At 51.7% G+C, this 27,991-nt stretch overlaps 3 protein-coding genes and 1 pseudogene across 15 annotated transcripts in view; 2 read left to right on the top strand and 2 right to left on the bottom strand.

Annotated features, from left to right (window-relative positions):
- Positions 1 to 9,684, bottom strand: part of Rnf123 (ring finger protein 123) — a 29,173-nt gene extending 19,489 nt beyond the window's left edge. Inside the window, exons 1-17 of one of the 9 annotated variants that reach the window (XM_040269713.2) lie at positions 9,540 to 9,635; positions 8,201 to 8,301; positions 7,953 to 8,070; positions 7,590 to 7,674; positions 4,247 to 4,326; positions 4,020 to 4,114; positions 3,626 to 3,680; positions 3,428 to 3,513; positions 3,053 to 3,139; positions 2,768 to 2,835; positions 2,497 to 2,622; positions 1,973 to 2,087; positions 1,782 to 1,886; positions 1,195 to 1,320; positions 990 to 1,082; positions 846 to 919; positions 3 to 120 (exon numbers count right to left, since the gene is read on the bottom strand). In XM_040269713.2, the coding sequence (XP_040125647.1) occupies positions 3 to 120; positions 846 to 919; positions 990 to 1,082; positions 1,195 to 1,320; positions 1,782 to 1,886; positions 1,973 to 2,087; positions 2,497 to 2,622; positions 2,768 to 2,835; positions 3,053 to 3,139; positions 3,428 to 3,513; positions 3,626 to 3,680; positions 4,020 to 4,114; positions 4,247 to 4,326; positions 7,590 to 7,674; positions 7,953 to 8,034 (1,395 nt within the window). In that variant the 5' untranslated portion in view covers positions 8,035 to 8,070; positions 8,201 to 8,301; positions 9,540 to 9,635. Of the gene's footprint in view, positions 1 to 2; positions 121 to 845; positions 920 to 989; positions 1,083 to 1,194; positions 1,321 to 1,781; positions 1,887 to 1,972; positions 2,088 to 2,474; positions 2,623 to 2,767; positions 2,836 to 3,052; positions 3,140 to 3,427; positions 3,514 to 3,625; positions 3,681 to 4,019; positions 4,115 to 4,246; positions 4,327 to 7,589; positions 7,675 to 7,952; positions 8,071 to 8,200; positions 8,302 to 9,539 lie in introns of those variants that run through there. The other 8 variants (XM_005326931.3, XM_078043187.1, XM_021727478.2 and 5 more) reach the window with 8 other exon arrangements.
- Positions 9,685 to 10,424: 740 nt separating this feature from the next.
- Mst1 (macrophage stimulating 1) lies at positions 10,425 to 17,332 on the top strand. Its single transcript, XM_078043192.1, has 18 exons — positions 10,425 to 10,552; positions 12,673 to 12,820; positions 12,902 to 13,014; positions 13,096 to 13,210; positions 13,290 to 13,426; positions 13,507 to 13,627; positions 13,880 to 13,998; positions 14,162 to 14,357; positions 14,479 to 14,609; positions 14,707 to 14,809; positions 14,915 to 15,051; positions 15,141 to 15,176; positions 15,263 to 15,383; positions 15,553 to 15,630; positions 16,400 to 16,546; positions 16,631 to 16,737; positions 16,838 to 16,977; positions 17,103 to 17,332. Exons 1-18 carry the CDS (start codon positions 10,501 to 10,503, stop codon positions 17,262 to 17,264), a joined length of 2,163 nt encoding a protein of 720 aa, XP_077899318.1. The 5' UTR covers positions 10,425 to 10,500; the 3' UTR covers positions 17,265 to 17,332.
- On the top strand, positions 11,068 to 11,497 carry LOC101968537 (2-iminobutanoate/2-iminopropanoate deaminase pseudogene; annotated as a pseudogene).
- A 422-nt stretch (positions 17,333 to 17,754) lies between the features above and the next one.
- On the bottom strand, positions 17,755 to 26,791 carry Apeh (acylaminoacyl-peptide hydrolase). Of its 5 annotated transcripts, XM_005326926.4 has the most exons (22): positions 26,696 to 26,791; positions 26,488 to 26,620; positions 25,856 to 25,982; positions 25,406 to 25,499; positions 25,244 to 25,319; positions 24,993 to 25,156; positions 24,691 to 24,828; positions 24,499 to 24,590; positions 24,384 to 24,424; positions 24,177 to 24,298; positions 23,576 to 23,636; positions 22,274 to 22,371; positions 21,505 to 21,556; positions 20,607 to 20,695; positions 19,996 to 20,134; positions 19,452 to 19,535; positions 19,291 to 19,371; positions 18,830 to 18,918; positions 18,530 to 18,720; positions 18,314 to 18,416; positions 18,110 to 18,216; positions 17,755 to 18,019 (listed from the first exon to the last, which is right to left on the bottom strand). In XM_005326926.4, exons 1-22 carry the CDS (start codon positions 26,705 to 26,707, stop codon positions 17,914 to 17,916), a joined length of 2,199 nt encoding a protein of 732 aa, XP_005326983.1. In that variant the 5' UTR covers positions 26,708 to 26,791; the 3' UTR covers positions 17,755 to 17,913. The 5 variants fall into 5 exon arrangements, with proteins under 5 accessions (XP_005326983.1, XP_077899316.1, XP_077899317.1 ...); XM_078043190.1 differs by lacking the exon at positions 19,452 to 19,535; XM_078043191.1 differs by lacking the exons at positions 25,856 to 25,982; positions 26,488 to 26,620 and having other exon boundaries at positions 26,696 to 26,719.
- Positions 26,792 to 27,991: the final 1,200 nt, after the last annotated feature.

The following is a 27,991-nucleotide window of genomic DNA, read 5'->3' as shown; positions in this document are numbered from 1 at the left end:
ACCTCCCTGCTGGAACGGTGGGGCCACCAGGTGGTAGGAATGAGCTCCTGCAGGCCAGCTTCCTCTACACGCAGGGGACTCTTGATATAAAAGAAGACAACAGACCGGAGCACGTCGAAGCTAGTGGTGGTCAAGGAAGGGCTCAGCTCACGAAAGGACACCCTGCAGACCCTCATGAGCCTTCTCTGGGAAGCCTACCCTGATGTGTCCACTACCAAGGGTGCTATTGTTGCTATGTGCTTATCTCCCCAGATCATAAACTTTAAGAAAGACCTATGGCTGTCAAGCCTGCATGATATCCAGCAGGTGTACAGAAATAGACAATTGTGGATGGCTTGTCACAGGAATAGACAACTGTGGGATGGACTAGAGAGAGAGGACCTGGGAGCCTCTTTGAAGTCCCCAACTCTGGACCCTGTGTTTCCCAGCTTTGTTTCAGCCTTCTGGAGGCTGGAAGACCCAAACTAAGAAAATGGCCAGAAGCTTAGGCTTCCTGGTCAGGGACCCAGAGCTAGGCTCTCCTTCTTACTCAGAGGCTCTGCCTCCTTAGAGCAAAAGGAACACAGACATAAAATTCAGAGCTATAGCTAAAGAGCACAGACCCTGGGGCCTCTCCCATACCTCCACATAGCTGTAGAGTCTACGGTAACCTGGAAAGCCCTGCTCAAGCGAGGCAGGCCTCAGCAGTCCTCCACTCTACCTTTCCTGCTCTGCACAGAAGGGACTCAGTTCTAGTCCTGAGCCTCTCTGGGGGCTCCTGGATATAGGGACATTGCCCTTTCTGGCCTCTGCTTATCCCAGAGCATTCTATATGGCTGGCCTGCCTGGCAGCAAGGGGAGGATACAGAACGTTGCTAAGCAGAAATTTGCGGGACTTCTGGTGCCTCAGAATGGAGATAGTGAGTCGCAGGTAGTGGATCTGTGGAGAGGGAATTCTCAGAATAGGCAAGTGAGGTACTGGGGCTCAGGGCAGGGACAGGCACTCCCACCTGCAGGCCCAGATCTGGAACGATGGGTGAGAACCGGTACAGCCGCAGCAGAGACATCATCAACTGCTTAAGGCAATCCTGTACCTCGTAGTCCTGGGGAGAGAGGCTAGGGCAACCATTTGGGAGCCTTTTCCAAGACCCTTCCCTACCTCCTACCCCAGTGGAGCCCAACAGCCTGGCCTAAACCTAAGGTCAAGAATCTCACCTCCATGAAGAGCCACAAGAGGTCTAGAACCTGGTGTACCAGGGACTGTGCCTGTGCAGGTGTGCCCTTCTCCGTGATGCCCAACAGGAAGCTCATGAGCACAGCCTCTACCAGATACACCTTGCGCTGTGTGAAAGGCAGGCATTGGTGAAGTGGCAGCCCTCAGCTCAGCTCAGGTAACCCCTGCCTGGCATATGGCCAAGGCTACACTGAAGGGTCAGGCCTCAGGCAATCTTGGGCCCCTCGTGCAACCCTAAGACACAGAAGTGCCTTTCTGGGGTCTGAATTAGAGACAAGAAGAACCACTTCCTCACAACCCTTCTATGGTTTTGCACATGCAGTTTCCTTAGCCTACAACATCATTACCCTTCAATATTCTTCCCATAACATCCCCTGATGCACTCAGCTGGAAGTGTCCCCTCCTCCCCAAGTGCTGTACTTGAAGTCTGAAGGCTCTGGTTGTGTGGGGGACTTGCTACGTGATGCTACTGGACCTCCTACACCTGAGCACTGCAGGTCCTGGCACAGGTTTCTACCATGGGCACAACTACTATGACCTGCTTCTTTCCTCCCTGTTGTTCTCTTACCAGGAGTGGTGCAAAACGCTGAAAGATGTGGGCCAGTGTGAGGAGAATGGTGGGCTGTCCTTGCAACTGCCACTCAGAGCTTTCCTTTTCCACTAGTCGACCTTCCTGTGGTGCGGGGAGGGGAAAATTAGGCCATATGGGGAGGAGGATTGGGAAAGAACCCCAGCTAGCCCGCCCAGACCCTGGCTCACCACAGGATCCAGCTCCACACTAAGCACTGCCCGGAAGCAGCCCAGCAACCTCTGTGCTCTCACCAGGTCAGCACATGGTGGGTCCTGCAGGGGCCGGAAGCCGGCGACTGGGTAGGTGCCTCAGAGTTAAGCCAGAAATGCCTGACCTGAGGCTCAAATGTACCCTGCCCTCCCACTGTGTGCCCAAGGAGGGACTGGGCTCTAGGGCAGGCCTATGATGCTTGGTTTATATCACAACTCCACGGGGGAAAACTCTTGCCACTTCATATCCTTCATCTGCTCCATGAAGTACTATAATGATAGTATCTAAAAAGATTGCTATAAGGACTGTTATCCTTGTACCCACCTACCTAAGATGCACCCTATTCATATTTACTTCTCGCAGCAGCCAGCATCTGCCACAAGCCCCACAGTACTCCTGGGGCAAGGAGTCCCTCATCCTAGACTTCCTGCAATGCTCTTGGGGTAGGGAGCTCCTCATCCTAGATTCCAAGCCACCCACAGCCATCTTCCCAAAATGATATCGTAGAGGACGGCTGCCAAAGTTGAAGGCCACAGACTCCTTGAAAGACAAGCTGATGGCTGGGAAGTAGGCCATGCCCAGGCCCCTGGACAGGTTCTCAAAGGCAATGCCCAGTGACACACCATTCCTGGAGGAGAAGAGTACATCTGTGAGTCAGTGCCAAGAAGGATGTGACTTCCCACCTTCAGGCTACCAAACTTAGCCTGGACCCCTGGGGACAGTCTGGGGAGGCCCTTAGAGGCCAGGCCTACAGATAAACATGGGAGACTCACAGGCAGAAAGACAGAGTACCATCATCCAGATCAATCAGGCAGCTCACAATGTCCCCCGCTGCCCATGCCTGCCATGAGAGGAGGGCTTACAGATGCATGAAAGCACAGCAGCCCTTTCACTCTGCACTCCTAGCTCTTTCTAGGACCACTTAGGGGAGACTAGATTCAAGCAGGGAAGCCTCGAATCTCTGTCCCTTCCCTGGTGACTTCAGTCCTTCATGGCTGCCCAGTGGCTCCAGATAAGCTATGGGGATAGTCATAGGTTGTGATCCACATGGCCCTTACCTTGCCATAATTTGTTGTAGTCACATTCCACTTGCGCACCCGGTTCCCATCATAGGCATAGGAGTTGTGTGTATCTCCAACCCCTTCCTAGGGAGGAACTGCGTATGAGTTCTAAGGGGAGGGAGGTAGGAGCAGGCCAGAACCTACGAGTCATCAACCTTGGACTCCCCTGGCTCTAGAGAAGGGGGCTGATGCTTGTGAGGGGACAAGTAAGGGATTCTACCCTGGGGTGGCCTGGAGTAGAGTGGAACACATTCCTTCTCAAGAGGGAAGTCCAGGTTAGGGTCCTGAGCAGGTCTGGGGGCTGCCAGAACTCTGATGAGGACCATGAAAGGTGATGATCTCCCCAGGATGGGCCCCCTCCTCTGTGTGTACCTCCTGATTAAAGCGGCAGTTGATGGTGCACCAGCCGATCTGCATGAGCCCCTGGGAGGAGATGAGCACCTCATAGACCCATTTCCCTGGAACGAGCAGAGTTAGAGCCAGCAGATGGACAAAGACTTTCTCTTGCCTTAGGCTGGGGCCCTCAAACTTCATCCCAACTCTCTGGGCCTCAGGGAAGTGTGGACTTACCTTTGTACACACATGTGGTAGAGCGGATAGTGCCAAAATTGCTGTGTCCAATCACCTGGGTAAAAAAGAGGGATGATGAGCTTCTTCTCAGGCACATAGACCCTATCTCCAGCTCAGTAAGCCCTGGTGGTACTGGCATGTTGTGGCTACCACTGCACATGCCTGAACAGGGAGGGAGGGGCTGTACCTCTGTCAGGAGGTTCTGGACCAGAGGCATGATGTGAGAGGCTCAGAAATTTGTTGGGAAGGTTTCGGGGATATGTCAGGAGGATTTAGGGGTTGAGGACACATGGTCTGGGACTATGGCAGGATGAGTTTAGAAGGCCATATCAGGAGGAATTTGGGGCTGTCAGAAGGAGCTGGACCAGGGGCCCCATACCTCACCCTTACTCACCCCCAAGAGATCATCATCAACTAGGAGAAGCCCCTCAAATCCTCCTGTGTGGTCCAGGACCACGGTGGATGGACCAAGCCGTCCTTCAACTTGTCCTGAAGAGGAGAGGTATGGAGTTAGGCAGGGCAAATGGTATGAGAGATACATAGGGTGCACTGAGCTCACCAGAGAAGCCTCTAGGGCCCAGCTCTGCACCCCCCAGCCCCACTCCAGAGGATGCCACATACCCTGGCTTTCCTCATCCTCATTGTCCACCTGTAGCAGCTGGTCCAGATGCTCTGGCAGGTTCTGGAAGTTCAGGGGTTTCCTGGGGAAAGTGAGAGGCTGCCAGGGGCCCACAAGTCCTTGAAATCATCAGAGAACACTAAACCCTCTGCCTCATCCTAGACCCTGGTACGCTTCTGACTCAGAAGCTGGATTAGCCACCAAACTAAAAACTACAACCAGTCCTACAATTGGTGCATGCACCTTGGGACTGTTATAAAAGAACAGCCTTTTCTAAACTTTAATTCTTTCACCTTCAAAAAGGGAACAGCTGTATGTCAGAGATGCTATGATGAGTCCAAGGAATAATGCATGCTTCCTGCATGTTCCATAACCTACCCACTCTTGAAGGTGGCTGTGTTGATTATGGCTGGGAAAAGTAGTCTAGGAGAAATACCAGTCCCCAAGATGTCCAGTACCAAGGCCACTTAATCCAGCCCTTGTTCTAGGCCTGTGGTTCCTTTCATGACAGACTTCCAGTCTTCCTATCACACAGTTAGAGAAGACTCTGTTGAATTTAGTCTGGCAAATGAAAGGCTCAACTCTCTGAGGTGCTGGTTGGCATCCTATACCTACCTGTCCACAGATGGCCAGCACATGGTCCACCTGCCTGCCACATGCCATAGCTAAAGGGTCTGGAAAAATCTGTCTGGGTGGCCACTTCATCTTCTTAGCACACATGCCCAGAGTAGAAAGGGCACTTTCTAATGCTGGCCAGCTCTGTCCTTAGCTCAACTGCTAAGAATAGCAGGCAGTGGAGTGGGAGCAACCAGCAGGACTTGGCAGAGCATAGGCCCAATGCCCATCTGAATCCAGCCTACAGAATGTCAGTACCTGCTCTTCCACTTTTAATCCCAGTACTTACCCTACTCATCTACCTAAACAGTAGGATCTGGAAGGGGACACAGATGGGTAAAGCACCAACTCCCACAAGATAACTATGACCCAGGCTCAGGGACCACATATCTCCTTGCTATAAGCCACTAATGACCCTGAGCTGCAGGAGACCAAGATGCACAAAGGCCCCACCCCTGCTGAGCCCCAGGTAAAGGTCAGGGGCAGCTATACAATGGGCTGTCCAGCCAATATGGAAGGCTGAAGCCGACCCCAGGGCATTGTCTGAATGTCATAATAGGCCCAAGGGTAATGCAGGGTTCCTAAAAAGCAGTTCTTGTAGGCCTAAATTTGGGAGGGCTGCACTTATGCCTGCCCCCAAGAGCAGACTGCACACTGCTGTGGGCAACTAGCCTGAGAGAGCCTACACTGAGTGCCTGCAGCACTGACATTTAGCCAACACCAGCACTTGTATGCACTTTCTGAATTTCTTATGTCTCAGCCCAGGGGCCTACATTTCCATAACTACTGACCGATGGCCCTACCACCTGCTCTCCCTCCTGGCAGCCACAGCACCACCAAGAACAGGACCATCTCTGGTATCACATGAAGTAGGGATCAGATGGCCCTGAGAATAGGTCAGGACTGGGGTTGGGGAAAGGGTGGATAGAATCCCTCCACAAGTAGGAATCTTTTGACCACCATAGTCACTCAAATAGAACAGGCAATGGTGCTGCCTTTTGGGCCTAGCCCAAGAGCACAGATCATGAAGGATAGAAGAGTCAAGACTGGTAAGGGACCCAGAGGCAGGGACACCCACACCTCACTGAAGGGAGGAAGAATCTACATGAGGGGCTGGGGATGTGGCTCAAGTGGTAGCACGCTTGCCTGGCATGCGTGCGGCCTGGGTTCTATCCTCAGCACCACATACAAAGAGGTTGTGTCCGCCGAAAACTAACTAAATATATAAATAAATAAATAAATAAATAAACAAACAAACAAACAAATAATGATAAAAAAAAAGAATCTACATGATCCTATAAAAAAAATTTGTCAACAGCCAGGCACGATGGTACACATCTGTAATCCCAGCACTTGAGAGGCGGAGGCAGGAGAGAGATGGAGGCAGGAATGAGGCGGAGGCAGAAGGATTACAGGCCAATGTCAGCAAAGCAAGGTGTTAAGCAACTCAGTGAGACTCTGTCTCTAAATAAAATACAAAATAGGGCTGGGAATGTAGCTCAATGGTCAAGTACCCTTGATTTTAATCTCCAGTGATCGAATGCCCCTGATTTCAATCCCCAGTATCCCCTCACAAAAAAAAGAATTTGTCAACAGTCTTTAAAGTATTTGCAGTTGGGCTGGGGGTGTGGCTGAAGCGGTAGCATGCTCGCCTGGCATGCACACGGCCCTGGGTTCGATCCTTAGCACCACGTACAAATAAAGATGTCGTGTCCGCTGAAAACTAAAAAATAAATATTAAAAAATTCTCTCTCTCTCTTAAAAAAAAAAAAGTATTTGCAGTTCAAATATGTTAGCCGACAAGACTACAATCCTGGATATACTCACAGAATTGCTTGTAAAAGCAAAAGTTCCTCTAAATGAGGGCAGTAATATGAGCCATGGAAAAACCTTGGTCCTAAAAGATGGCCACCAAGATCCATTTGTAATGTGGAAAAATACTCATGGGATAATGTCTGATGATGAAAATAGGATTCAAACTTCTACAAACTTTTGGAAGTGAGGGACATGTTCATTACCTTGATGTTAGGGATGGTTTCATAGGTTACATACATGTTAAAACTTAACAAGTTGTGTACTTTAAATACAGGCAGTTTATTCTTTGCCAATTAATGCTCAAAAATGTTGAAGAGGGGCACTGAAAGTGACAACATTTTTTAGAAGTTTTATATAGAGCATAATCTGAACTATATACATTGTGAGATGAAGTAAACAGAAAGGAATCACATCCAAATTGTCACACTGGAATAACAAAGTGACAGATGACTTTGCTTCTCTCTTAAAGTTTCTGCTAAAGTATATTTTAAACTTTTACATAGACTAAACTTAAATTGTATTACATTTGCAAATAAAAGGGCCCAGTGGGGTTTGTACTTTACAAACTTAGGCAGAGGCAACAAGGGGCCAGGGTGGGGCAGAGGTGCAAGCAGGTACACATAGGGCCAGATTCTGAATGTGGAAGAGGACCAGGTGCTATGTTAGCACTGCACCAGCACCCCTCCCTGACCTCCACAACATCCTCAGAAAGAAGGAACTAGCACCACCTGGAAGGAGGAAGAAGTAGAGACCAGAAGGTAGACTCTCTGGCCACAGGTCTCTGAGCCAGGAGCTGAATGAGATCAGAACCCAAGCCACACTGCCCAGAGGACAGGATGCCCTTCTGCACAACTCCAGCCTCCAGCCTTGGGTCAGGCCCATCAGAGTGAGGAGGGGCTACCCCCCCAGCCATACCTGCTGGTGGCTGCGGGGGGTACATGGTCAGGAGAGGAAAAGATGCGGTGTAGGTAGTCATTCAGCAGCTTCTCGTGCACAATGCCTGAGTCACAGGTCAGAAGGGAAAAAAGGGGCACATGGTCAGCATAGCTCCTGGCTCCTGCTGACCCCAGAGACTTTTGATCCTTGGCCAGTCAAAGGGGTCAAAAGAACAGCCATGTTGAATGCACTGCCCTCAATTGCTAATGGAGAAGAGCTGGCTCATAGGACAAGAGATGCTGAAAGGCCTGAGGCTCATTGGACCCCAGACTTTGCTGCATTTGTCCTACCTTCTCTTTCCCCCAATGCAAGGAGCATCCTCCCTGCCCTGCCAGCCCTTACCTGTGACCCTGGATTTCTCAGCATCTGAGGTCAGCCTATAGCTCTTGCGGGAGAAAGACATGCCGGCCCCCTTGGACGCCATCCTTCATCTCTCATGGGCAGCTAGTGGTCCTGGAGGCTGAGCCAAATGCAAAGCCTGTCTACTCAAGGCCAGCTAAGGGCTTTCACACCTGACCTCAGTCCTGCAATGGTAGGAAGGCTTGGGAGCAGGTGAGGCCAGAAGCATGCACACTTACACACATACCAACCTAGGGCAGAGAAAGCAAGGGCTCCCAGCTTCCTATGCAGGGAAGGTAGGTAAGGTCTGGGTCCAATGTTCCACACTGTGTCTCAGTGCCTAGCATAGGGCCTAGCAGAGAGCAGGTGTCAGATATATGTTTGCTGAATCATAACTAGATGACTTAGCTCTTGAAAATCAGACCAAAATGTCCAAAGTGAGGTGGCCCAGCGCCAAAGTCCCTTTATCTACTTCTACACTGGGTCTAGCTCATATCCAGAAGAGGTATATAGCACCTTCCCCCAAATACAGGAAACTACTAGTCTAGCCATATTCAGCCACAAGTCCTACTTCTTCTTCCAAAGATGAGACTTCTCTCCTCAGCTCCAGGTTGCTCCCTTTTTTTGTCCACAATCCTGCTAGGCTTCTTTTTTCCATTCACACACGCACCACCCACCCCATCTAAGCACCACTCTTGCCCAGCCCTCATCTTATACTCTACTGGTCTTCTTACAAAGCACATTGTTGCTGCATCTGTTCCAGAAGCTGCACTAAGTCTCTAGTGCTGTCCAACACAGTAGCCAGCAGCCACGTGTGGTTATTTAAATTTGAATTAAAGTCTGAAAATTTTAGACTAAATTTCTTAGTAACATTTGCCACATTTCAGAAGTCCAATGACCCCAGGTGGCTGTGCTATACTGTTCAACACAGAGATAGTATATCTCCATTATCACAGTTCTACTAGTCTCTTTCTAGAACTCGGCCCTTTAGCACTGCCTTACTTAGCACTTTTTCCTGCAACCCACTCTTATCTCACCCCAAACAGGTCCTGTGCTCCCACCACTAACTCCTGCCATCTGCTCTACGTCTGCCTAGGGAAGATGATTCTCTGGCCCTGCCACCCACTGCGGGATCTCAGTGGGCGTCCATATGCAGTACCCCTTCACATCTAAGCAGTTCTAACACTGATAAGACGCGGTCATTCAAACCTTCTGGAAGTTAACCTTCCAGAAGACCACTCTGGGTCTCAGGTGTTGAGGTTTCAAATGAAAGGCGGCCCCTGCCCCGGGGGGGGGGGGGGGATCCCTGACACTGTGATCCTGCCCAGTTCTGTCCAGGGATCCAGGCATGGAAACAAACCGACTCTGTCTCAGAGTCCAAGGACGCCAAGGGCAACTCATGGCTCCCCCAAGTCGCCCCCATCTGGCCTCAAGCTCCAAAGGACCCTAGGCCAGCTCCCGCTCTAAGTCCCACACCACAAGTCGCGACCCTCCTCCCCTGAGGCGGGAGCTGTCGCACTGCACTGGCCAAGGGCTCGAGGGGAGCGTCAGGGACCCGTTCCGCTCAGAGCCCGTCGGCCCCTCACTCACCCCCAGCCTCGGCGGCCGCGACCGGCTCACAACATCCGCCTAGCCTCTCGGCTACGGAGTCCGTCCAGGGCCAAACCATGCGCCCTCTCACGCGCAGCGCCTTTAGTCGTGCACGCGCACGCACACGCATAGACGCACTGGCCTCGCTAGGCCGCTGTCAGGGAAATCCCTCTGCCAACCGCAGGACTGTTTTCAACCTGTTTCAACCCCCACACCCCCTGCCTTGGGGGCGCTGCTAGCCTAGCCGTGGTCTAAGGCCACGTCCTGACAGGGATCCCAAGGCCAGCTGTCTCTGTTCCTGCCCTACTTGGAGGATTGGCCCATGTGTCTTCCAGGCCCATATGCTTGAAAGACCACTCCTGCTAGAGTCGCTGCTACCTGTCATCTCCACCCCTATTCAGGCCCCAAAGGGGACCTTGCTCACCTTCCTTGGGACGATACTTCTGGCAGGCAGTGAGCCTTCCTGGCTGTGCTACCAGGGGTGTGGGCTGACTTATCTACAGCTGGGGCACTGCTGATAAGGCAAGAAAAGGGGGAACCAGTACTGGGGCTGGGCAGATAATATTTCCCAATTTACAGGGGGAAACTGAGGCTCAGAAATTTAATGTCACCACCCAGGCCTCTGACAGCATCCAATGACAATCCGATGGGCTTTTCTGTCCAGTGCCCTGGGACAGAAAAGGCTGTAGGGAGGCTTCACCCCCATCCCTGGCTAACTTGAGTCTCCCCTATTAATCTTACTAGCCTCTGACCACTTCCTAGGACCTTCAGAGGTCTAGGTGTGCCAGGGTGAAGGCCCTTGCGCTAGTCCTATCTGGCTCCTGCCACAGGGTTTCAGGTCAGGCCCCAGCAGCCCTGGAGTGGGGGTGTGTAGCCACAGCCACCCAATCCTGTAGGGCCAGGTTTCACAACTTCCCCGATGGGGCTGTAGTGGGTCACAGTGCAGCCTCTTGCCAGGAGGATGGGGTGGTTCCCAATCCTGTTGCTTCTGACCCAGGTCTTAGTGGCCCCAGGTGAGTTCCCCCACCTCTAATCCTCACCTGCCTTTAGGAGGGGGTAGACCCTAAGCCCATGCTACTGTTTTTGTCAGGAGCTCACTTTCCCACTGTGCAGGGAGAAATGACCTTGGCCTCTTGAACAGAGCTGGGAAGACTTGGAACACACACAAAAAAAACACTGCCCACTCAGGCCTACGTTCACAGCATTAAAGCAGTGTTGGGACTACTCAGCTGAACATACATAGCAGGCAGTGACTCCTTTTGAGCCTGATCTACCCCCTAACCTAGCATATGCCTTCATGCTCATGAGAGCCCAGACTTGGAGTCAGAATGCCAGGTTGGGGCCCTCCCTGAGTAAAGTAATAGCTCTGAGTCTAAGTATTCTCATTTAAAGGATGAGTTGGGAGCGAGCGCGCTCCCCCGTCCCTCCAGCAGACGCTGCCTGGGGCTGGTCAGTTGTTGGGTGAGAATCGGGCAGGGCTGGTGAAGGGGTATCTTCTGTCGGAGGGGCGTAAGAAAGAAGGACTGGAATGTCATCACTGATCAGAAAGGTGATCAGCACTGTGAAAGCCCCAAGGGCCATTGGTCCCTACAGTTAAGCAGTGTTAGTGGACAAGACCATTTACATCTCTGGACAGATAGGCATGGATCCTTCCAGTGGACAGCTTGTATGTGGAGGGATAGCAGCAGAAACTAAACAAGCTCTTACAAACATGGGGGAAATTCTGAAAGTGGCAGGCTGTGACTTCACTAATGTGGTCAAAGCAATTGTTTTGCTGACTGACATGAATGACTTCAATACTGTCAATGAAATCTACAAACAGTATTTCAAGAGTAATTTTCCTACTAGAGCTGCTTTCCAGATTGCTGCTTTATCCAAAGGAGCATGCATTGAGATTGAAGCAGTGGCTGTCCAGGGACCTCTCACAACGGCAGGTTTATAAGTGGGCAGTGTTATTCTCATCATGTCTTATAAATTAACATTTTGATTCTTACAATTGATGTTGAAAGTATACATGTGACTAAAATATCTGTAGTTATCATGGATGAAAGGGAAGTGACCACAACACTCAGAGCAACCAAGAGATCTTTATTGCAGCAGTGCAACAGAGAAGAGAGAGAAAGAGAGAGAGAGAGAGAGAGAGAGAGAGAGAGAGAGAGAGAGAGAGAGAGAAGGAGAGAGAAGGAGAGAGGACGCACGCAAAGGAGAAAGAGAGCAAGAGAGAAGAGAGAGAGGGGCCCGACAGGAGGGAGTTTTTATAGCCCAAATCTAATGAGGTCTCTGGGTCTGCAAGCTGCCTTGTTGGCACAAGGGGGTTACGTGTTCGGCCTTGAGCGGGGGCTTGGGTGTTTGAGTTTGAAGCAAATAGTTGATAAAGAACCAGACAGAGGGTTTGAGAGGCCAGGTCATCCTGCAGTTAACTTTGTTTGACATGCCCTGCAGACAGCTTGTCCTGCACCTAACAATGGAAATACCATATTATACAGGGAGTTGACATGAATTGAATATTAGATAATGAATCCAAGTACTGATGCTACAAATTACACATGTGTGCACTCATTGCTGAATATGGGAGAAGGGACACTCATTACATAGTCACTCAAGTAAACTAAAGTACAGGGGAAAAATAACACAGGGTAGATAGTTATTGTTCCTGAAAAATAATAAAGAGCAAGCCTAATTCAATTACATTCTATTCAATTAAATGATATGAAATATTTAGTTCTCATGTTAGATATATGATTCTGCTTTTACTTGTAAAATATTCACTCTTGAGTGGTAGAAGTAAAAGTGGACCAAAATTTTATGTAGACAATATTTTTCTAATGGAAATAAAATACACATGCAGATTAAAAAAAAAAGGATGAGTTGGTTAAACTTCACAGGGTAAGCACCATCACCCATAGTTCTCATGGAATATGTTAGATCTGAGCTGTACTTGGGCTGCTAGAGGTACTAGTGATGACAATTGGCATGTCTGGGCCTACTTCCCACACCCTATGCAGGGGGCACTGGACTGGCGCTTGAAAGTGCAAACAGAATTTATCCTTATATCTGATCTTCTGAATGGACAAAATGTGGAACATGCCACTGACATGCATGACAACTTGTCCTGTGCTCACCTCACACACAGGGCAGCGCTCACCACTGAATGACTTCCAGGTGCTTCGTGGCACAGAACTGCAGCACCTGCTACATGCAGTGATACCAGGGCCTTGGCAGGAGGATGTGGCAGATGCTGAAGAGTGTGCTAGGCTCTGTGGGCCCCTCCTGGACTGCCGGTGAGTGCCCTTGTGGTCTAGATTTGGCTGGAGGTATGGGAACCTGGGCCTCTGAATAACCCTGTGCCTTCTCCTCCCCAGTGCCTTCCATTATAACATGAGTAGCAATGGTTGCCAACTCCTGCCGTGGACCCAGCACTCGCCCCACATGCAGCTACAACGTTCTGGGTGCTGTGATCTCTTCCAGAAAAAAGGCAAGTGGGTGCAGGGAAGAGCAGGGCGAATATGAGGTCAGGGACCTCAGACCCTCTTAACCTTTCATCTCTTGCTTCCAGACTATGTGCGGTCCTGCCTCATGGACAATGGGGTTGGGTACCGGGGCACTGTGGCAACAACAGCAGGTGGCCTGCCCTGCCAAGCTTGGAGACACAGGTTCCCTAACGACCACAAGTGAGACTGATATTTTCCCTATATCCCAGCCCATAGACTTTCCGCAGCACACACTGTAGCAACGACTCTCTGCCTCCAGGTATACTCCCACACTCCGGAACGGCCTGGAAGAGAACTTCTGCCGCAATCCTGATGGGGACCCTGGAGGTCCCTGGTGCTACACGACAAACCCTGAAGTGCGCTTCCAAAGCTGTGGCATCAAGTCCTGCCAGGAGGGTAAGCAGCGCTCGGTCAAGCCTGGGGAGGGAGGAACAGGCCCACTCCTGTCCAGGAACGTACTGGCGCTGTGTCTCCAGCTGCTTGCATTTGGTGCAACGGCGAAGATTACCGCGGCGCGGTGGACCATACAGAGTCGGGACGCGAGTGCCAGCGCTGGGACCTGCAGCACCCCCATCCGCATCCCTTCGAGCCTGGCAAGTACGTGTGGGTGTAGCTCTCCGGGGGCGGGGCTAAGGGAAGGTCCAGACCTACAGGAGTGGGGCTGTAGGTCCGATCCTGACAGGAAGGGTCAGGGGAAAATGACCCTTCACTTTCATCAGATCCACCCATCCCCAGACCTGGTACAGTATGAGAAGTGCGGACAGGCTGGATCAGCAGCAGGTTCAGCAAGAAGGAAATTGGGCAGGGACAGAGTCCCAGGGTCTTCTTCATGCCCGCTATTACCCCCAGGTTTCCGGACCAAGGTCTGGATGACAACTATTGCCGAAATCCTGATGGATCTGAGCGACCCTGGTGCTACACTATAGACCCGCAGCTCGAGCGAGAATTCTGCGACCTCCCCCATTGTGGTAGGCCACGGGGACTGAGCTTGGAAGGGCATCTGGGAAAAGTTGGGGGAAGAGCGTGACTTGGCTGGGGTGGGACAACCCAACGGGAAGTTAAGAGCAAATCCTGCTGAGTACTAAAGATCTATAAGAGGAAAAGCCCAGCCCAAGCTCAGCCTCCGGTCAGGGTCCGATCTTCCCCGGTCCATCCAAGGATCCGAGGCACAACCAAGCCGCGAGGCCACAACATTCAGCTGCTTCCGCGGGAAGGGTGAGGGTTATCGGGGCACAGCCAATACTACCACTACGGGCGTGCCTTGCCAGCGTTGGGACGCTCAGAGCCCGCATCAGCACCGGTTTGCGCCGGAAAAATACGCTTGCAAGTGAGTGATCCTAGGGCGCTGGGGGGAGTATTTGGGCGGGAGGGGGCGGGACTTGAAGGAGTTTTTTTTTTGGGGGGGGCCTGGAGGCCCAGTCCCATAGCGGAGGCGGCTGTCTGTCCAGGGACCTTCGGGAGAACTTCTGCCGAAACCCAGACGGCTCCGAGGCGCCCTGGTGCTTCACCTCACGGCCTGGTATGCGCGTGGCTTTTTGCTACCAGATCCAGCGCTGTACTGACGACGTGCGGCCGGAGGGTAAGGCCCGAGCAGAAGGAATAGAGGCGCCAAGCCTGAGGGTCAGGGTGAGGGACTGGAGCTGACCGGTCAGCTCTCTCTGACCCGCCCATGGCAGATTGTTACTACGGCTCAGGTGAGCAGTACCGCGGCTCAGTCAGCAAGACCCGCAAGGGTGTCCAGTGCCAGCGCTGGTCTGCTGAGACACCGCACAAGCCTCAGTAAGTGCGCTTTAAGCCTTGGGCAATACGCTTTGGCTTCTTGGACCTGAGTTTGGAGAAAGTTTGAGACCACCCTGCCATGATTTTGTTCCGGCTTCCACCTAGATACACGCCCTCCTCAGTTCCTCAAGCTCAACTGAAGGAAAACTTCTGCCGGAATCCAGATGGGGATAGTCACGGGCCATGGTGCTACACAATTGACCCAGGGACTCCCTTTGACTACTGTGCCCTTCGACGCTGCAGTGAGTGTTGATAACTCTTCCCCATATACTGCCTCAGCCATCAACCTCAGATTGGTTCTCCCATAACATGGATATACTTGGTCTTTCAGATGATGACCAGCCACTGTCCATCCTAGATCCCCCAGGTGAAGACTTGGGCAAGTAGTGGGTAGAGCCCCTTTGTCCCTCCACCTCTATCCAAGGGGGTTTCATCAGACACCCCCATCCCCAGACCAGGTACAGTTTGAGAAATGCGGCAAGAGGGTGGACAGGCTGGATCAACGGCGCTCCAGGCTCCGTGTGGTGGGGGGCCATCCTGGGAACTCACCCTGGACAGTCAGTTTGCGTAATCGGTGAGGCAAAAGTGTCTGTCCCTCCAGGACAGGAGCTGAGGTTGTGTCCTGTTTTTATGCTAGTGGGGGATGGGAACCTGCTGCTGGTCTCAAATCCTACCGAGAAAATGGCAGGTCCAGTATGTGTCCCAGAACTCACCGTTTCTTTTCCTAACCCCAATTCTTGCAGGCAGGGACAGCATTTCTGTGGAGGGTCCCTAGTAAAGGAACAGTGGGTACTGTCTGCCCGGCAATGCTTCTCATCCTGGTGAGCCTCTCTTGGGTTTGGGGAACTCAGTCCCACTTTTTTTTTTTAATATCATTATTTATTATTATTATTATTTTTTTTTTTTTTAAATTTTAACATTTATTTATTTTTAATTCTCGGCGGACACAACATCATTGTTGGTATGTGGTGCTGCTGGGGATCGAACCCGGGCCGCACGCATGCTAGGCGAGCGCGCTACCGCTTGAGCCACATCCCCAGCCCCAATTATTTATTATTTGTTTATTTTGATGTGGTGCTGAGGATTGAACCCAGGGACTCACACCTGTGAGGCAAGCACTCAAGCACTCTACCACTGAGCTATAGCCTCAGTCCCCTCAATCCCACTCTTTGTCTTCCCTCTAGCCACCTTCCCCAGACAAGCCTAACAAGTGAGCCAGGAGGCAGCACACTGGCAATCAAGAGTGATCTAGGGCTAGAGTTGTGGCTGCTGGCATGTATGAGGCAGGCATGTAATAAATTAGCCAGATATGGTAGTGCAAGCCCGTAATCCCAGCAGTGGGGGAGGCTGAGGCAAGAAGGATTAGAGTTCAAAGCCAGCCTCGGCAAAAGCAAGGGGCTAAGCAACTCAGTGAGACCACAAAAAAAAAAAAAAAAAAAAAAAAAAAAAAAAACCAAAACCACACACACACACAAAATATAGGGCTGGGGATGTGGCTCAGTGGTGAATTGCCTCCTAGTTCAATCCCCGGCACCAAAATAAATAAATAAATAAATAAATAAAAATGATCTAACAGAGCTTCTCTTCTAGCCATGAACCTCTCACGGGATATGAAGTGTGGTTGGGCACCCTGTTTCAGAACCCACAGCCAGGGGAGCCAGGCTTGCAGCAGATCCCAGTGGCCAAGATGGTGTGTGGGCCCTCAGGCTCCCAGCTTGTCCTGCTCAAGCTGAAGAGGTATGTGCACAAGTTCAGAGGGTATAAGGTGTAAGGGTTGGGCCTTGGGGCCTCAGGTGCTGACTGCCCTTTTTTCTGCTAAAGATCGGTGATCCTGAACCAGCGTGTGGCCCTGATCTGCCTACCCCCTGAGCGATATGTGGTGCCTCCAGGGACCAAGTGTGAGATTGCAGGCTGGGGTGAGACCAAAGGTAAGAACACAGTGCATAATCATGGACTGCTCCAGGCCAGAAGGTCCAGCTCTGGGTCCTGCCCAAGGGCCTCTCCTTCTCCCCATTCTCCTCACTGTAGGTACAAGTGATGATGTGGTCCTAAATGTGGCCTTGCTGAAAGTCATCTCCAACCAGAAGTGTAATGTCAAGCATCGAGGACGTGTCCGAGAGCACGAGATGTGCACTGAGGGATTATTGGTCCCTATGGGGGCCTGTGAGGTCAGTGGCTAGGCTCCTGGGCCAGCCCACGGAGGGTGTGAGGGGTTGGAGATGTATGATTTCAACCCCAAGAGGATAATCAATGCCATGGTCCAAGGCTCTCAACAGTTCCCTCTACCTGCCAGGGTGACTACGGTGGCCCACTTGCCTGCTTTACCCATGACTGCTGGGTCCTGGAGGGAATTATAATCCCCAACCGAGTGTGTGCCCGGCCCGGCTGGCCAGCCATCTTCACGCGTGTCTCTGTGTTTGTGGACTGGATTCACAAAGTCATACAGCTGGGCTAGGCCTGGTCTTAACCCCTTGCGTTAGGGAGCACAAAACTTGTCAGACATAAAGCCACCTTTTCTCTTTACACCTGTGGAAAATGCCTCTTAGCTCTGCTTCTAGGGAATGAGTTTGTGACTCCTTATTAGGGCCTGGGTGGCTGGAGCCCAGCAACCATTGGCTAGGTGGTCTGACCCTGGAAGTACTTTTGCCTGTGGGTTCTTTGGAGGTGCAAGGTCTCATGTATCCTCCAGAGGTACTTTTGGGAGCAGAGGGTGGTGCAGAGCAGATTCTAACTGAAAAGACAATAGCCAAAGAAGCTAGCCTGGTACAGAGTCCCATTTGGCCAAAACTGACAGGCGCAGAGCCTCTCACTTCCCTCTGCTTCTGACATTGGAGACACATGAAGCCCTTGTAGCTATCACATTCAGGGCCGTAGGCCTCTGGACCCCAGGATTAGGGATGGGGATGGGGATGGGGATGGGAATGGCGTGGTACAAAGTACCATCATTGAACCAGGATCTGTGTCCTTATTTATTATTACATAGCCCACATTCCCCCGCCACTCATTCAGAGTCCAGAGCCCAGGAGGCCCTTCACTGCTCTGTTAGATTTTGGAGCTCTCCAAGAAAAAGTATGATATTCCAGCTCACGCAGAATGGCAGGGCTTCAGCTACCCAAGTGTGTGTGCAGCCAGAGCACAGCATTCATGAAGCTGTCTGATTCCACCTCCACCTCTGATAGTGCATGGGTGCTTTTGGGATAGAGCAGGAGCCTGTAGGGGTAGGGCAGCAACATTTGAGGTTGGGGGGTCCTCCCCTGCTCACCTGCCCACCAGCTGTCAAGGATAGCCTAAGACACTCACCGAACAGGCACGTTCCGGGCCTTTAGGGCACGGTAATACTCCATGCCCTGCTTAAAGGGTACACGCCGGTCCTCCTGTCCCAGCATTAGTAACAGCGGGGTCTTTACCTAGGTGTGCGAGGAGCCAGGTGGGGGGCATTGGTGAACTGGCCCCTGGATTCTGGGTGGATAGATGGCACACGGGACAAGGAAGAAAACTAGGTACCTGAGGGATATACTTGATGGGTGACTTGTCCAGCATCTCTGCCCACACACTGAGGTCTGGCAGGCAGTCATTGCTATAAGGGAAGCCAGCCTCCACCACACACCTGCAAGAAACCAATCTGATATAGCCCCAGGAATTCTGATTCCTACAGGGGCTCCACTGGAATAAAATACAGGGTGGAAGGGAGGAAGACAGAAACCTGTGTTACATACTCACCAGTCAGGGATGTCAGTGGAGCCCATCATGGAGGCTATATTGATCACAGGGTTCCGGGCCACGCAGGCACCATAGGTCTCAGGGTATTGACCAATCAAGTGGCACGACAAAAACCCACCATGGGAACCACCCATAAGGGCCACACGGCCTGCATCAAAGTGCTCCTCCTGGAGTACCTGCTCCACTGCAAACTACAAGGTGAGGCACAGCACACTGCAGCCAGCTGCCTGCCCAGTTGAACAGAGCCACACCCTGACAGCCCACCCTCCAGCCTGTCCAGAAGCCCCAGCCCTCTGCTACCTGGACATCCTTCACATCCTGGTGGCCTACATTGCCTGGGAGGGAAAGGATACTGTCCTGACCAAAGCCCGTGGAGCCACGATAGTTCACTGAAGGCAAGGGAGGGAACAGACAGAGTTGTCAAACAACATTCTCATTTCCCTGGACAATATTTCACACATTTGTGAAGTAAACCCTGAGACCAGAAGTACAACAGTCTGTCAAGGGGAAAGGGTCAAGAGGTTTGAGGCTGCTACCCAGTGACCACAGCATTCTTTCTATGGAAGTCCCAAAATCTACTTATCACCATACATGGGGCCAGAGGCTGCGCCAGAGCAGTTCTTGGTAATGGTTACTAGAGAAAATAACCAGGCTACAGAAAAGCCAGGAGACTGGGGAGGCATCTTTGAGGCTTATACAAACCAGCCCCACCCCATTACTCCACCAAAGCCTTAGTAGAGTATAGGTCCCTCCTTGCTCACCTAATAGCACTGCAAAGCCCATCTTGCAAAGCATGGCTGGGAACAGCATCCAGGCAGTGACAAAGGATGAATGGGGTCCTCCTGTAGACAAGGAGTAGAAGATGAAAGGGCCAGCTAGGAGGGATGATAGGAGTGCAAGGACTCTTCCGCCAGATGCCTACCGTGGGGCATAACCACCATGGGCACCTGAGTCTTATCTGGAGTGTTGCTGGGCTGCAGAAGGATTGCTTCAAAGTCAAGGCCAGCTGCAGAGAGAAGGCAGCAGTCAGCAGGGCCAGTGCCACTTCCTAAGGCCTTCCCTATCCAAGCCATCTAAAACTATAGGTCTGAGGCGACCTGTGGCCAAGGTGGCCTACAGCATAGTACATAAACTTTTGAAGGTTTATGCTCCTTTTACCCTAATCAGGGAGCCCCACTCTGAGGAGATAGCGTTCTGTAGGATGTATGATCACACAGGCCTTATATGAGGCCTGTTCTTTTTAGACCTTGGACAGGTCATTCAGCCTGGTGGTACCTAGTTCTGATACCCAGAGCAGAGGCTCAGATCCCTAGATATTTCTCCCCATGAACACAAAAAACACAGTAAACTTCTTAAAAGACACTCAGGAAACTCTACAATATAAGCCAGGAAGCAGAAAGGTACAGAGAAGATGTGATGTGTTGGAAGCCTGAAGAAAGTGTCCCTCTGCTCTTGGCCCAGCTCACCATACTGCACATTTTCTTGATCTGGGGGTGGCTGTAGCACCCGGATGCTCCAGTGGATGTCAGGAATGGGCTCAGCCTCCTCCAGGGCTACCCACAACACTGATTGCTCCTTCCCTGCAGGAGGCAGGAACCCAACTTTCTGCCAAGGGGAAGGAAAGTGTCACAGGTGGCCTGGCTACCTCCCTGCCCTTGTGCTTCTACCCAGGGTGGGAGGTGGGAAAATCTTATCAAGCTGGGCTTCACATATATCTCTAGAGGATACAGAATGGACTCTTGTGAGCTGGTGCATACCAAGGTATTCTTATTCACATTGAATCCTTCCTCATCCCCACCCTGCATACCTCCCTGGCTTCTAGGTTTTGATGTCTGTCTCCCTATAAAATCAGAGGTCTAGGCATTTCCCCAGTTACCCTGTTTAGGACAGAGAAAGCCCCAGCATGCAGTTCCTCCCGGTGAATGCCAAACCTTTGTGAACCATGCTGGACTGGGTATGTGCTTCAGCCCTTTTACATGCTGATCAGACATGGTCAGACTCTGGACCAGTTTCCTGGCCTGGGAAGCTCTGCCTACATTGAATCCCTGCCTGCCAGCCTGAACCCACCAACACTCACCAGGCTTGGAGGCAGGCTGGGTGTGGAGAACTGTACCACCATAAGGTCCCGGTCAATTGTAAGTAGCTTCCAGCTTCCACCTGACCCCCCTGGAGAAAAAAGATGTCACTAAGTGCATGGCAGGGACCACCTTTCCCATCTGCTCTCTGCAGAATCCCACTGGAGGTTCTATGGAAAGGTGCCCCTTTCACCCTGAGAAGTATTTACCCAACTGCACATGACCCTGGGTGAGTCTCCTCCTCAGTCCCTTATTCATCTGGACACTGGCTGTGCCTAAGAAATGAAAGACCTGGGGACACACCAGACCACCAAGGCCTTCAATGACTACAGTGTAAAGGAGCCCAGGAAGTTGGGTTGGAGACTGGGCTATGGGGTTTAAGCAAATGCTTAAGCAGGAACTATGTCATGAGATGTAGGTTTAGAATTAATACTTTCATAGTTTTGTGGAGGAACAGGTAGTCAGGGTAGGTGTCTCAAAAGACATTTCAGGGACTGACACCAGGCCTGATTGTAGGGAAGATGGAAGTGCTAATACTAGATTTCTCCTGGGCCTGAAGGTGGCAGAGCTGCTTCTGCCTAGGACAGGGCACCCAAGGGCTAGGGAAGGGAAGGATGATTCTGGCAGATCTAGGCTAGAGAAAGTTCTGTGGGCTTTAGGAGCAGGGTAGGTAACATGTTGAGGCTAGGCCAGGACATAGTTGAGTACTGAAGGTCAGTGGAACAGGAAAGGGTTTTGCATGGATAGAATCCTCAGAGGACTACTGGAAAAGCCTGTAGAATAGTCAGTGGCTGAGAGTGCTGCTGTTACCACACATATACCTGTAGCTCCAGCTGTCTAACCCTAATCCAGTTGGCTCACTCACCCTGCTCTTACCACCACACCAGAACCCCTGCTCACCAGCTGTTAAGGAGGTCACATTGCCCATCTGAGTGTCCACAGCAAATAGATCCTGAGGCAGAGAGAAAACCACATGGGCACCACATCCAAGAGCCCTGAGGGCCCAGGTTCAAATCTCAGTTCCATCATAATTGAGTATCACTGGGCAAGGTAAGAAATATTACTGGGTTCTTTTTTTGGTAGTGGGGATTAAACCCAGGGACACTAAACGACTGAGCCACATCCTCAGCCATTTTTTTAATATTTTACTTAGAGACAGGGTCTTGCTGAGTTGCTTAGGGCCTCACTAAGTTGCTGAGGCTGGCTTTGAACTCGTGATCCTTCTGCCTCAGCCTCCCAAGCTGCTGGGATTATAGGCAAGCACCGCTGCACCTGGTCACTGGATCCTTTTGAGTTAGCAAGAGACCAAATGATATTACACCCAAAAGGAGACTGGTATACTATAGACATCTTCATCCCATCCCTAGGGTAAGGGTTTGGTCTTATCTCCATTAGCTGCCTTTAAATGAATATCCTGGACCCACCCAGTGGCAGCCCCTTTCTCCCCCAGCTGGGAGAGGATGTACCTGTGCCTCAGGCAAAAAGGTCAAAGGTTCTGCTATGGGGCGCCAGGGCAGTTGATCCCCTCAAGGAGAATCAAGTGCAAGACAGGACAGGAAGGATTTTTTCAAAGGGCAGGTGAGACACTAGGACTGGGCATTCCCCAAAGGCATGTATATGCTATGCCTCAGGGCCCAGATTCCTGGCAGTTGATCATAGTGTCTGTTACCTGTCGGCTGCGTTGAGCTGAATCAAAGATTACTCTCCGGCTGTCAGCTGACCAGCATCCTAGAGGCAGAAGGCTGCAGTAGATCCCAGAGAAGCTCTCTGAAAAAATGGGAAGGCTGGTGCTGGGTCCAGGAGCAGAGGTTATGGGGGGTCAAGACTATGAAGTAGGCTGGGCTTTTAGGGAATCCACCTGGGGCCCCTGCAACTTATAACAAAATGGCAGTCTCACTCTGGTGATGAGAAGCTGCCTGCATGAGGGAGGAAGAGAAGACTCTGAGGACGCTTAAGAAGCAGTTTGAGAACTACTGAGAAACAATGGGTTCTCAAAAGAAAAGCACTTGCTTTTCCTAAGTTGCTCTGGGCCTCTGGTATCTTTAAGCAAGATAGCACCTGTTTGTCCACTGTAGCGCTGAGCACAGTGTATGCACAGGGGGCTCAAAAGTCTTATCCTTTAATATTATCACCATTTAACTCTCAATATAATACTACAAGGAAAAGAGGGACTACTACTCTCTCCACAAAGAAATGTGGCTGGGTCACTGTCCAAGGACACACTGCTAATCAGGGGCAGAGCTGGGGTTCAAACTAGAACCCCATCACTACATCCCTGCAATCACAGAGAAGACTTTTTTCCTGGTACTAGGGATCCAACTCAGGATCTCATGCACACTACTACTAAAGTACAGCCTCAGCTGCAAGAGACAATCTTATTCATTGGACTCTTGGAATTTTCTGGGCAGCTTGGAAAAAAAAGACTTTCTCCCCTCATGTCATTGGGATGGCCCCGGATCTCAAGCAGAGCTGTAAACACCTGAAATTTAGACAGGAGCCTCCCAGCCAAGAACCACCTTCCCAGGGGACTATCTGACTTGAACTGGACAAAGGCTGCTGGGGTTTAGTGAAGAGCAGGGTAACATAGCACCCTTGGGTCCAGGGCCTTTCAAGTATGATACTTCAACCTAGCACTCTTTCTGAGACCTGCTCAAAGAAACAAAGGTTTTAGCCAGCTCTTAGAAAAACAAATATCTATGAAATTTAATGCAGACATTAAATTATCTAAAGCTCCAGCTAGCTCAGTCCACTGTGATCTAAGCTTTCATCCAGCCAACACTTTCATCCAGCCAGAATCATTCCCCATAGTGATGGCCCCACTCCCCATGGAGGCTGGGCACAGGGGCAGCCCAGCAGGGAGAAAGGGTCCTCTGAAGGAACCCAGGAAGGAAGAGCCAGGGATGGATGGAATAGATAGCAGGAACTCACAGAACTATAGGCCCCAATGTATCCCACAGACAGTACCCCTCACCTCCCAGCTGCCGAGGTACAACATCCACCACCACTGAGATGACTTTGGTATACCAGTCATACTGCAAGAGAAGGTAAGAGTCAGGACTGCCCAGGGACAGGCAATACCCTCAGGGCATAGAGCTCTGCATCTATTCTCTTCAGTGACAGCTTTGGATAGCCTGGGGGGAAAGGAAGGGGGACCTCAGAGGAGCCTGATATATTTCCTTTCCAGTGACCTGGACCAGGTGCCCACAGAGGCCTCAGATACGCATATCTAAGTCAGAGGACTTTCATAGAGGCCCACAACTCTATCTGGGTAGGGTCTGGGATTATGTAACTCCCCACTATATTCCAGTCCCTTGCAAAGCCTGGGCTACATGCAGATGAGAATCAAGGAAAGGAACATTCTTATAGATGGAGGATGCTGTCAAGGTGATGAGCCCTGACAGTGTACAAAGCCCTCCATTCCTTGAGAACAGGAAAACTCACACTACTGTTGCACCCAGGACAGAAGAATATCTACAAAGGGGTTCATGGGGAGATGATGCTGGCCCTTCAGCTCTCAGCCACCATCTCCTCTTTCTGCTAATCACCCAAACACCTCCAAACCTCCAGCTCACCAGGCACAGCTGGCTACACTGATGATGAGGGATCAGAGATGGGTACTGCAAGTAGACGATGCGACACTGGTCTGGGCTCAGCCGGGGAGAAGAAATAGCCAGGGAGTCATCCGAGAGGAGTTCTGGGTCACACAGAAACGTGAGCATCACACAGACTAGCAGGGCCAATGTGGGTTAGAAAAGCACAGGTGGGCGCTAGCCACTTACCACACTTTCCCCCGATGAGGTCTACATAATACAGAGCTGACCTGGAATGGACAGAGAGACACTCAGGTTCAAGGCTAGCTGGGCTGCAAGGCACTTGCCTGTCTCACTTCCTTACCTGCGATTGGTACAGAAACGGATGCCTAGCCGGAAGGGCTCATGCCACCAACCTACGAACACCACACCTGTGTCCCCAGGGGCCCAAAAAGCCTGTAAACAAGACCACAGGGCAGTTGTAAGTAAGGGGCAGTTGTTCAAGCAGGGGGTCCCAGACTCCAGGAGGGAGGACATATGCTGGGTGGCTACTGACCTGTCCAGGGGATATATTCTCAGGGACTCCCTCGAGCACAGAGATGTTACCACTCTCGATATCCAGCACACAGAGCACAGGGATGCTTTTAGTAACCATGTTCTCGCCCCAGTCTTCATAAAACACAAACTGGTCCCCCTGAGAACACAGGATACTCAATGTCCAGTCTGTCTACAAATCCCTACTCTGCTTCCTAGAAGCCAGTGCCTCCCCAGTTCTGGCAGGTACAGTTTGAGAAGGGAGCACACTGAGTCCCAGGGCAGCCCTTCAGGGTCTTCATGTACTGGCCATTCCACAAGCACCTTGATGGCCTGGTCTGGCTTCTTCGGTGTGGCCATCTCATCATCTCTGGCATTCATGTCCAAGGCTTTAGTCTGAAAGAAGGACTCAGCCTTGGGGCGCTTCTTCTCTGCCACATACAACAAGTGTGTCTCCGAGTGTGACCAGGACAGGCAGCCAAAGCAGTCTGGGTAGAGAGGACCAATCAGGGGGAGTCCAGGGCTATGTATTTCCCTGCTGTCCACCCTGCTTTCTCACCAACCAGATGCCTCACCATCCTCATAAACAGACCCATGTTTCTCCAGTGCTGATAGGTTGAAGCTCTTGAGCTTCCGGTTCTTCTCCCAGACCTGTGGACATCTGGACATTAGGTTGTCTGCCCCTTATCTGTGGGGCTGAGCTCTCTGTCACCTACTCTGGTCCCATACAGACTCACCTCCAGGAACTGCTTTTCCTCCCCAGGACCCATGCCTCCAGTCTTACGAAGCACAGCTTTCATGGTGCCTGAAGGAGACTCTCTGCTCAGTAGCCTAAGGATATGGGTAGCAGGTTAGGATTATGTCTCAACCCCAAATAGCCCAGATTCTTAAGGTTCTTGTCACATACTAGCCCTTGCAGCATCTCTTACTACCACAATGGCAGGTGGTCTTGCCTCTCTTCCCTAGGGCAGGAACTCAGGGATACTATGGGCTTGAGGCTGAGCCCATGTATGGAGCAAGCCTTCAGTGCTTATCAGGTCATGTCACCAGAGACCAAGTGAGCTCCCAAGGGGCAGGAACCTCGTTCCTAGCTTCCCTCTGGGCCCTATCCACATGTAGGCATTCATAAAAGGCTAGTATGGCAGACGGTGGTGGCCTTATCCACAAACTTCCTCCCTCAAACTTACTCCCCCCGGGTTTCCACACTGTTGCCTGCAGGCCCTGCAAACACCACTGAGTCCCCATCATGGAACACCAGGTACTGGCGGCAGAATCGGATGTTCTCCATTCGTTCCAGATCCCTCTGGGTCCACTCTGCAATGGGAGGCATGAGGCTGCTCAACCTGTCTTAGCCAGTCTGGGCACTGCCCCTCACCCAGGAAGGCCCAGATCCACCTTCCCCAATCTGTCTCCAGACACCCAGGGTAAAGCCTGGAAAACACTTGATCACAAACCAAGTCCAGGCCTCCAGAGCCTGAGCTAACAATTGCTTGGAGAAAACTTATTGTCCCTGCCCCCCTCCTGGATCCCCTAAAATCTTGAGGGCAGCCAGGCATGTATATCGGATGGAGTGGTATGAATCTGCCTTACAAGGCCCACACCTTGCACTCATATCTGTGTTCTACTCCAAATCCCTCAACCCACGTACTACAGGACACTAATGCCTGCACAGCCTCCCTGCATATACCTGTGAGCAGAAAATTGAACGGGATACCCTTTCAACCCAGGCTTCCTCCACACACTCCTGTGTATTGTTAAGCACCCTCCACTTTTCCCTCCTCTCCTCTCGTCGCTACCCAATTCCCCTGCGTCCACACACCAGTGTGCACTGTCCGGTAGCGGCCCCCATACTGCGTGGTGACCTCCGGGCCCAGGCAGGCGGCGCTCAGCGTGGGTTGCCGGCTAAGGCCCCGGTACAGCGCCGCCGCCTCCTCGGGCTCGCTCAGCAGCACCTGCGCAGGGGACACACCAGGGTCAGGCCCGGCCCGGGCTGCACAGACCACGGGGTTCGCGGGCCGAGCCCTCACCTGACGCTCCATAGCCTCCTCTCTGTAGCAGGGAAAAGGCGGGGCGTTCTAGAGCCCGGAAGTGAGCCTTTGAGGGGCGGAGCCTGGGGCAACACAGCCTGTTTCCGCTACAGTCTGATGGCCAATGGGAGGGGCGAGACCTTGGATGAACAGGCTAGAACCGTTGACAGATGGCGGGGCCTCGATGGCAAAAAGGCGGGACTTTTGAGGGAGGAGTCCTGGAGGACAGCGGACCGAAACCTCGCGGAAAGGACTAGATTGAGTGGGGAGTGGAGGTTGCGGGAGGCGAGTGGGAGGCGGGGTCTGTGGGCCAAATCCTGGGCCTCTTACCGAGAGGGGAGGAGGACTTGGGCTCTCTTGAGGAGACCCGTGGCGAGTGGAAGCGGAGTACAGAAGCCATGTTCAGCTAGGGGCGAGGTTTCTGAGGAAGGATGGGGTCTGAATCAGGATGAGGTTGCAAAGCGAAAAGCAGCGAGGTTAGACAGGAGTGAGCCTTAAACATTTAATGGAAGTGCGAAGCCTAACAGGAACACAGACCAAGAATCCTAAGGATCAGGGATGAGGCAGCGGGTGTGTAGATCTATGGAAGTGCGAGGACCTGCCAAGAGCCTGTCCTTATGGGTCTCCCAGCTGCTCTGGGGCTGAGAGTGGAGTCCCTCCTCATCCACTATGAGGCAAACATTCATTCGATGGTGCCCTGGAAAGACTCTCAGGCAGATGGGAGGGAAGGGCTCAGGTCCACGCGGAACATGGATCGGAGCTCTGAGATGTGGGGCAGAGGGTCAGGTGTTGCCTGGACTTATCAGTCACCAGACCTGTCCCAAGAGCTATCTGTCTATACAACCTTTCCCCCGCCCTTCTCAGTGGTGTTTTGCTGGAGATTGTAAACGATCTGGGCTTTTGTCTTCTTTCTCAGGCCTCATCTCAAGACTTTGGGTGCAGAGGCCCTGGTGAGGTCAGGTTACCCCCCAGGGCCAGAAAGCTTCCTGTGAAAAGAAGAACCTAGGTAGCAGTCTCCTTCTGCACGTGGCACAGGTCTGGGTTGACTAAGGTGGCAGGAGAGCAGCAATTAAACCAGCAGGGATGTCCTCTCCTTACTCCAAGTCTGGCTGGTCTTTCATATCTCAGGGACCTTGCTCCCAGAACCTCACCTTGCCTTTGAGATACCACTTGAGGCAAAGCTAATATTCTTTTTATTTATCTGTGTTTTCAAAATCTAATGATTCTGGGTTACTCCCAACCATCTGGGGAAATACTAAGATCTGGCAGCCATCAAGAATTCTGGGGTCTCGAGGC

Source organism: Ictidomys tridecemlineatus, chromosome 3 (assembly GCF_052094955.1).
Source record: "Ictidomys tridecemlineatus isolate mIctTri1 chromosome 3, mIctTri1.hap1, whole genome shotgun sequence".
Lineage (NCBI taxonomy): Eukaryota > Metazoa > Chordata > Mammalia > Rodentia > Sciuridae > Ictidomys > Ictidomys tridecemlineatus.
Note: the sequence above shows the minus strand (reverse complement) of the source record. Positions and strands in the feature narration are given on the sequence as shown.

Bases quoted from the DNA above. Each gene is read 5' to 3' on its own strand.
- Mst1 (XM_078043192.1), top strand. From the start codon at position 10,501: ATGGGGTGGTTCCCAATCCTGTTGCTTCTGACCCAGGTCTTAGTGGCC. The intron at 14,358-14,478 runs GTGAGTGATCCT...CTGTCTGTCCAG, and splicing joins CCGGAAAAATACGCTTGCAA to GGACCTTCGGGAGAACTTCT. The intron at 15,631-16,399 runs GTGAGCCTCTCT...CTTCTCTTCTAG, and splicing joins CGGCAATGCTTCTCATCCTG to CCATGAACCTCTCACGGGAT.
- Apeh (XM_005326926.4), bottom strand. The intron at 25,983-26,487 runs GTGTGTGGACGC...CTCCCATTGCAG, and splicing joins CTACCGGACAGTGCACACTG to AGTGGACCCAGAGGGATCTG. The intron at 23,637-24,176 runs GTGAGCTGGAGG...CTTCTCTTGCAG, and splicing joins AGTGTAGCCAGCTGTGCCTG to TATGACTGGTATACCAAAGT.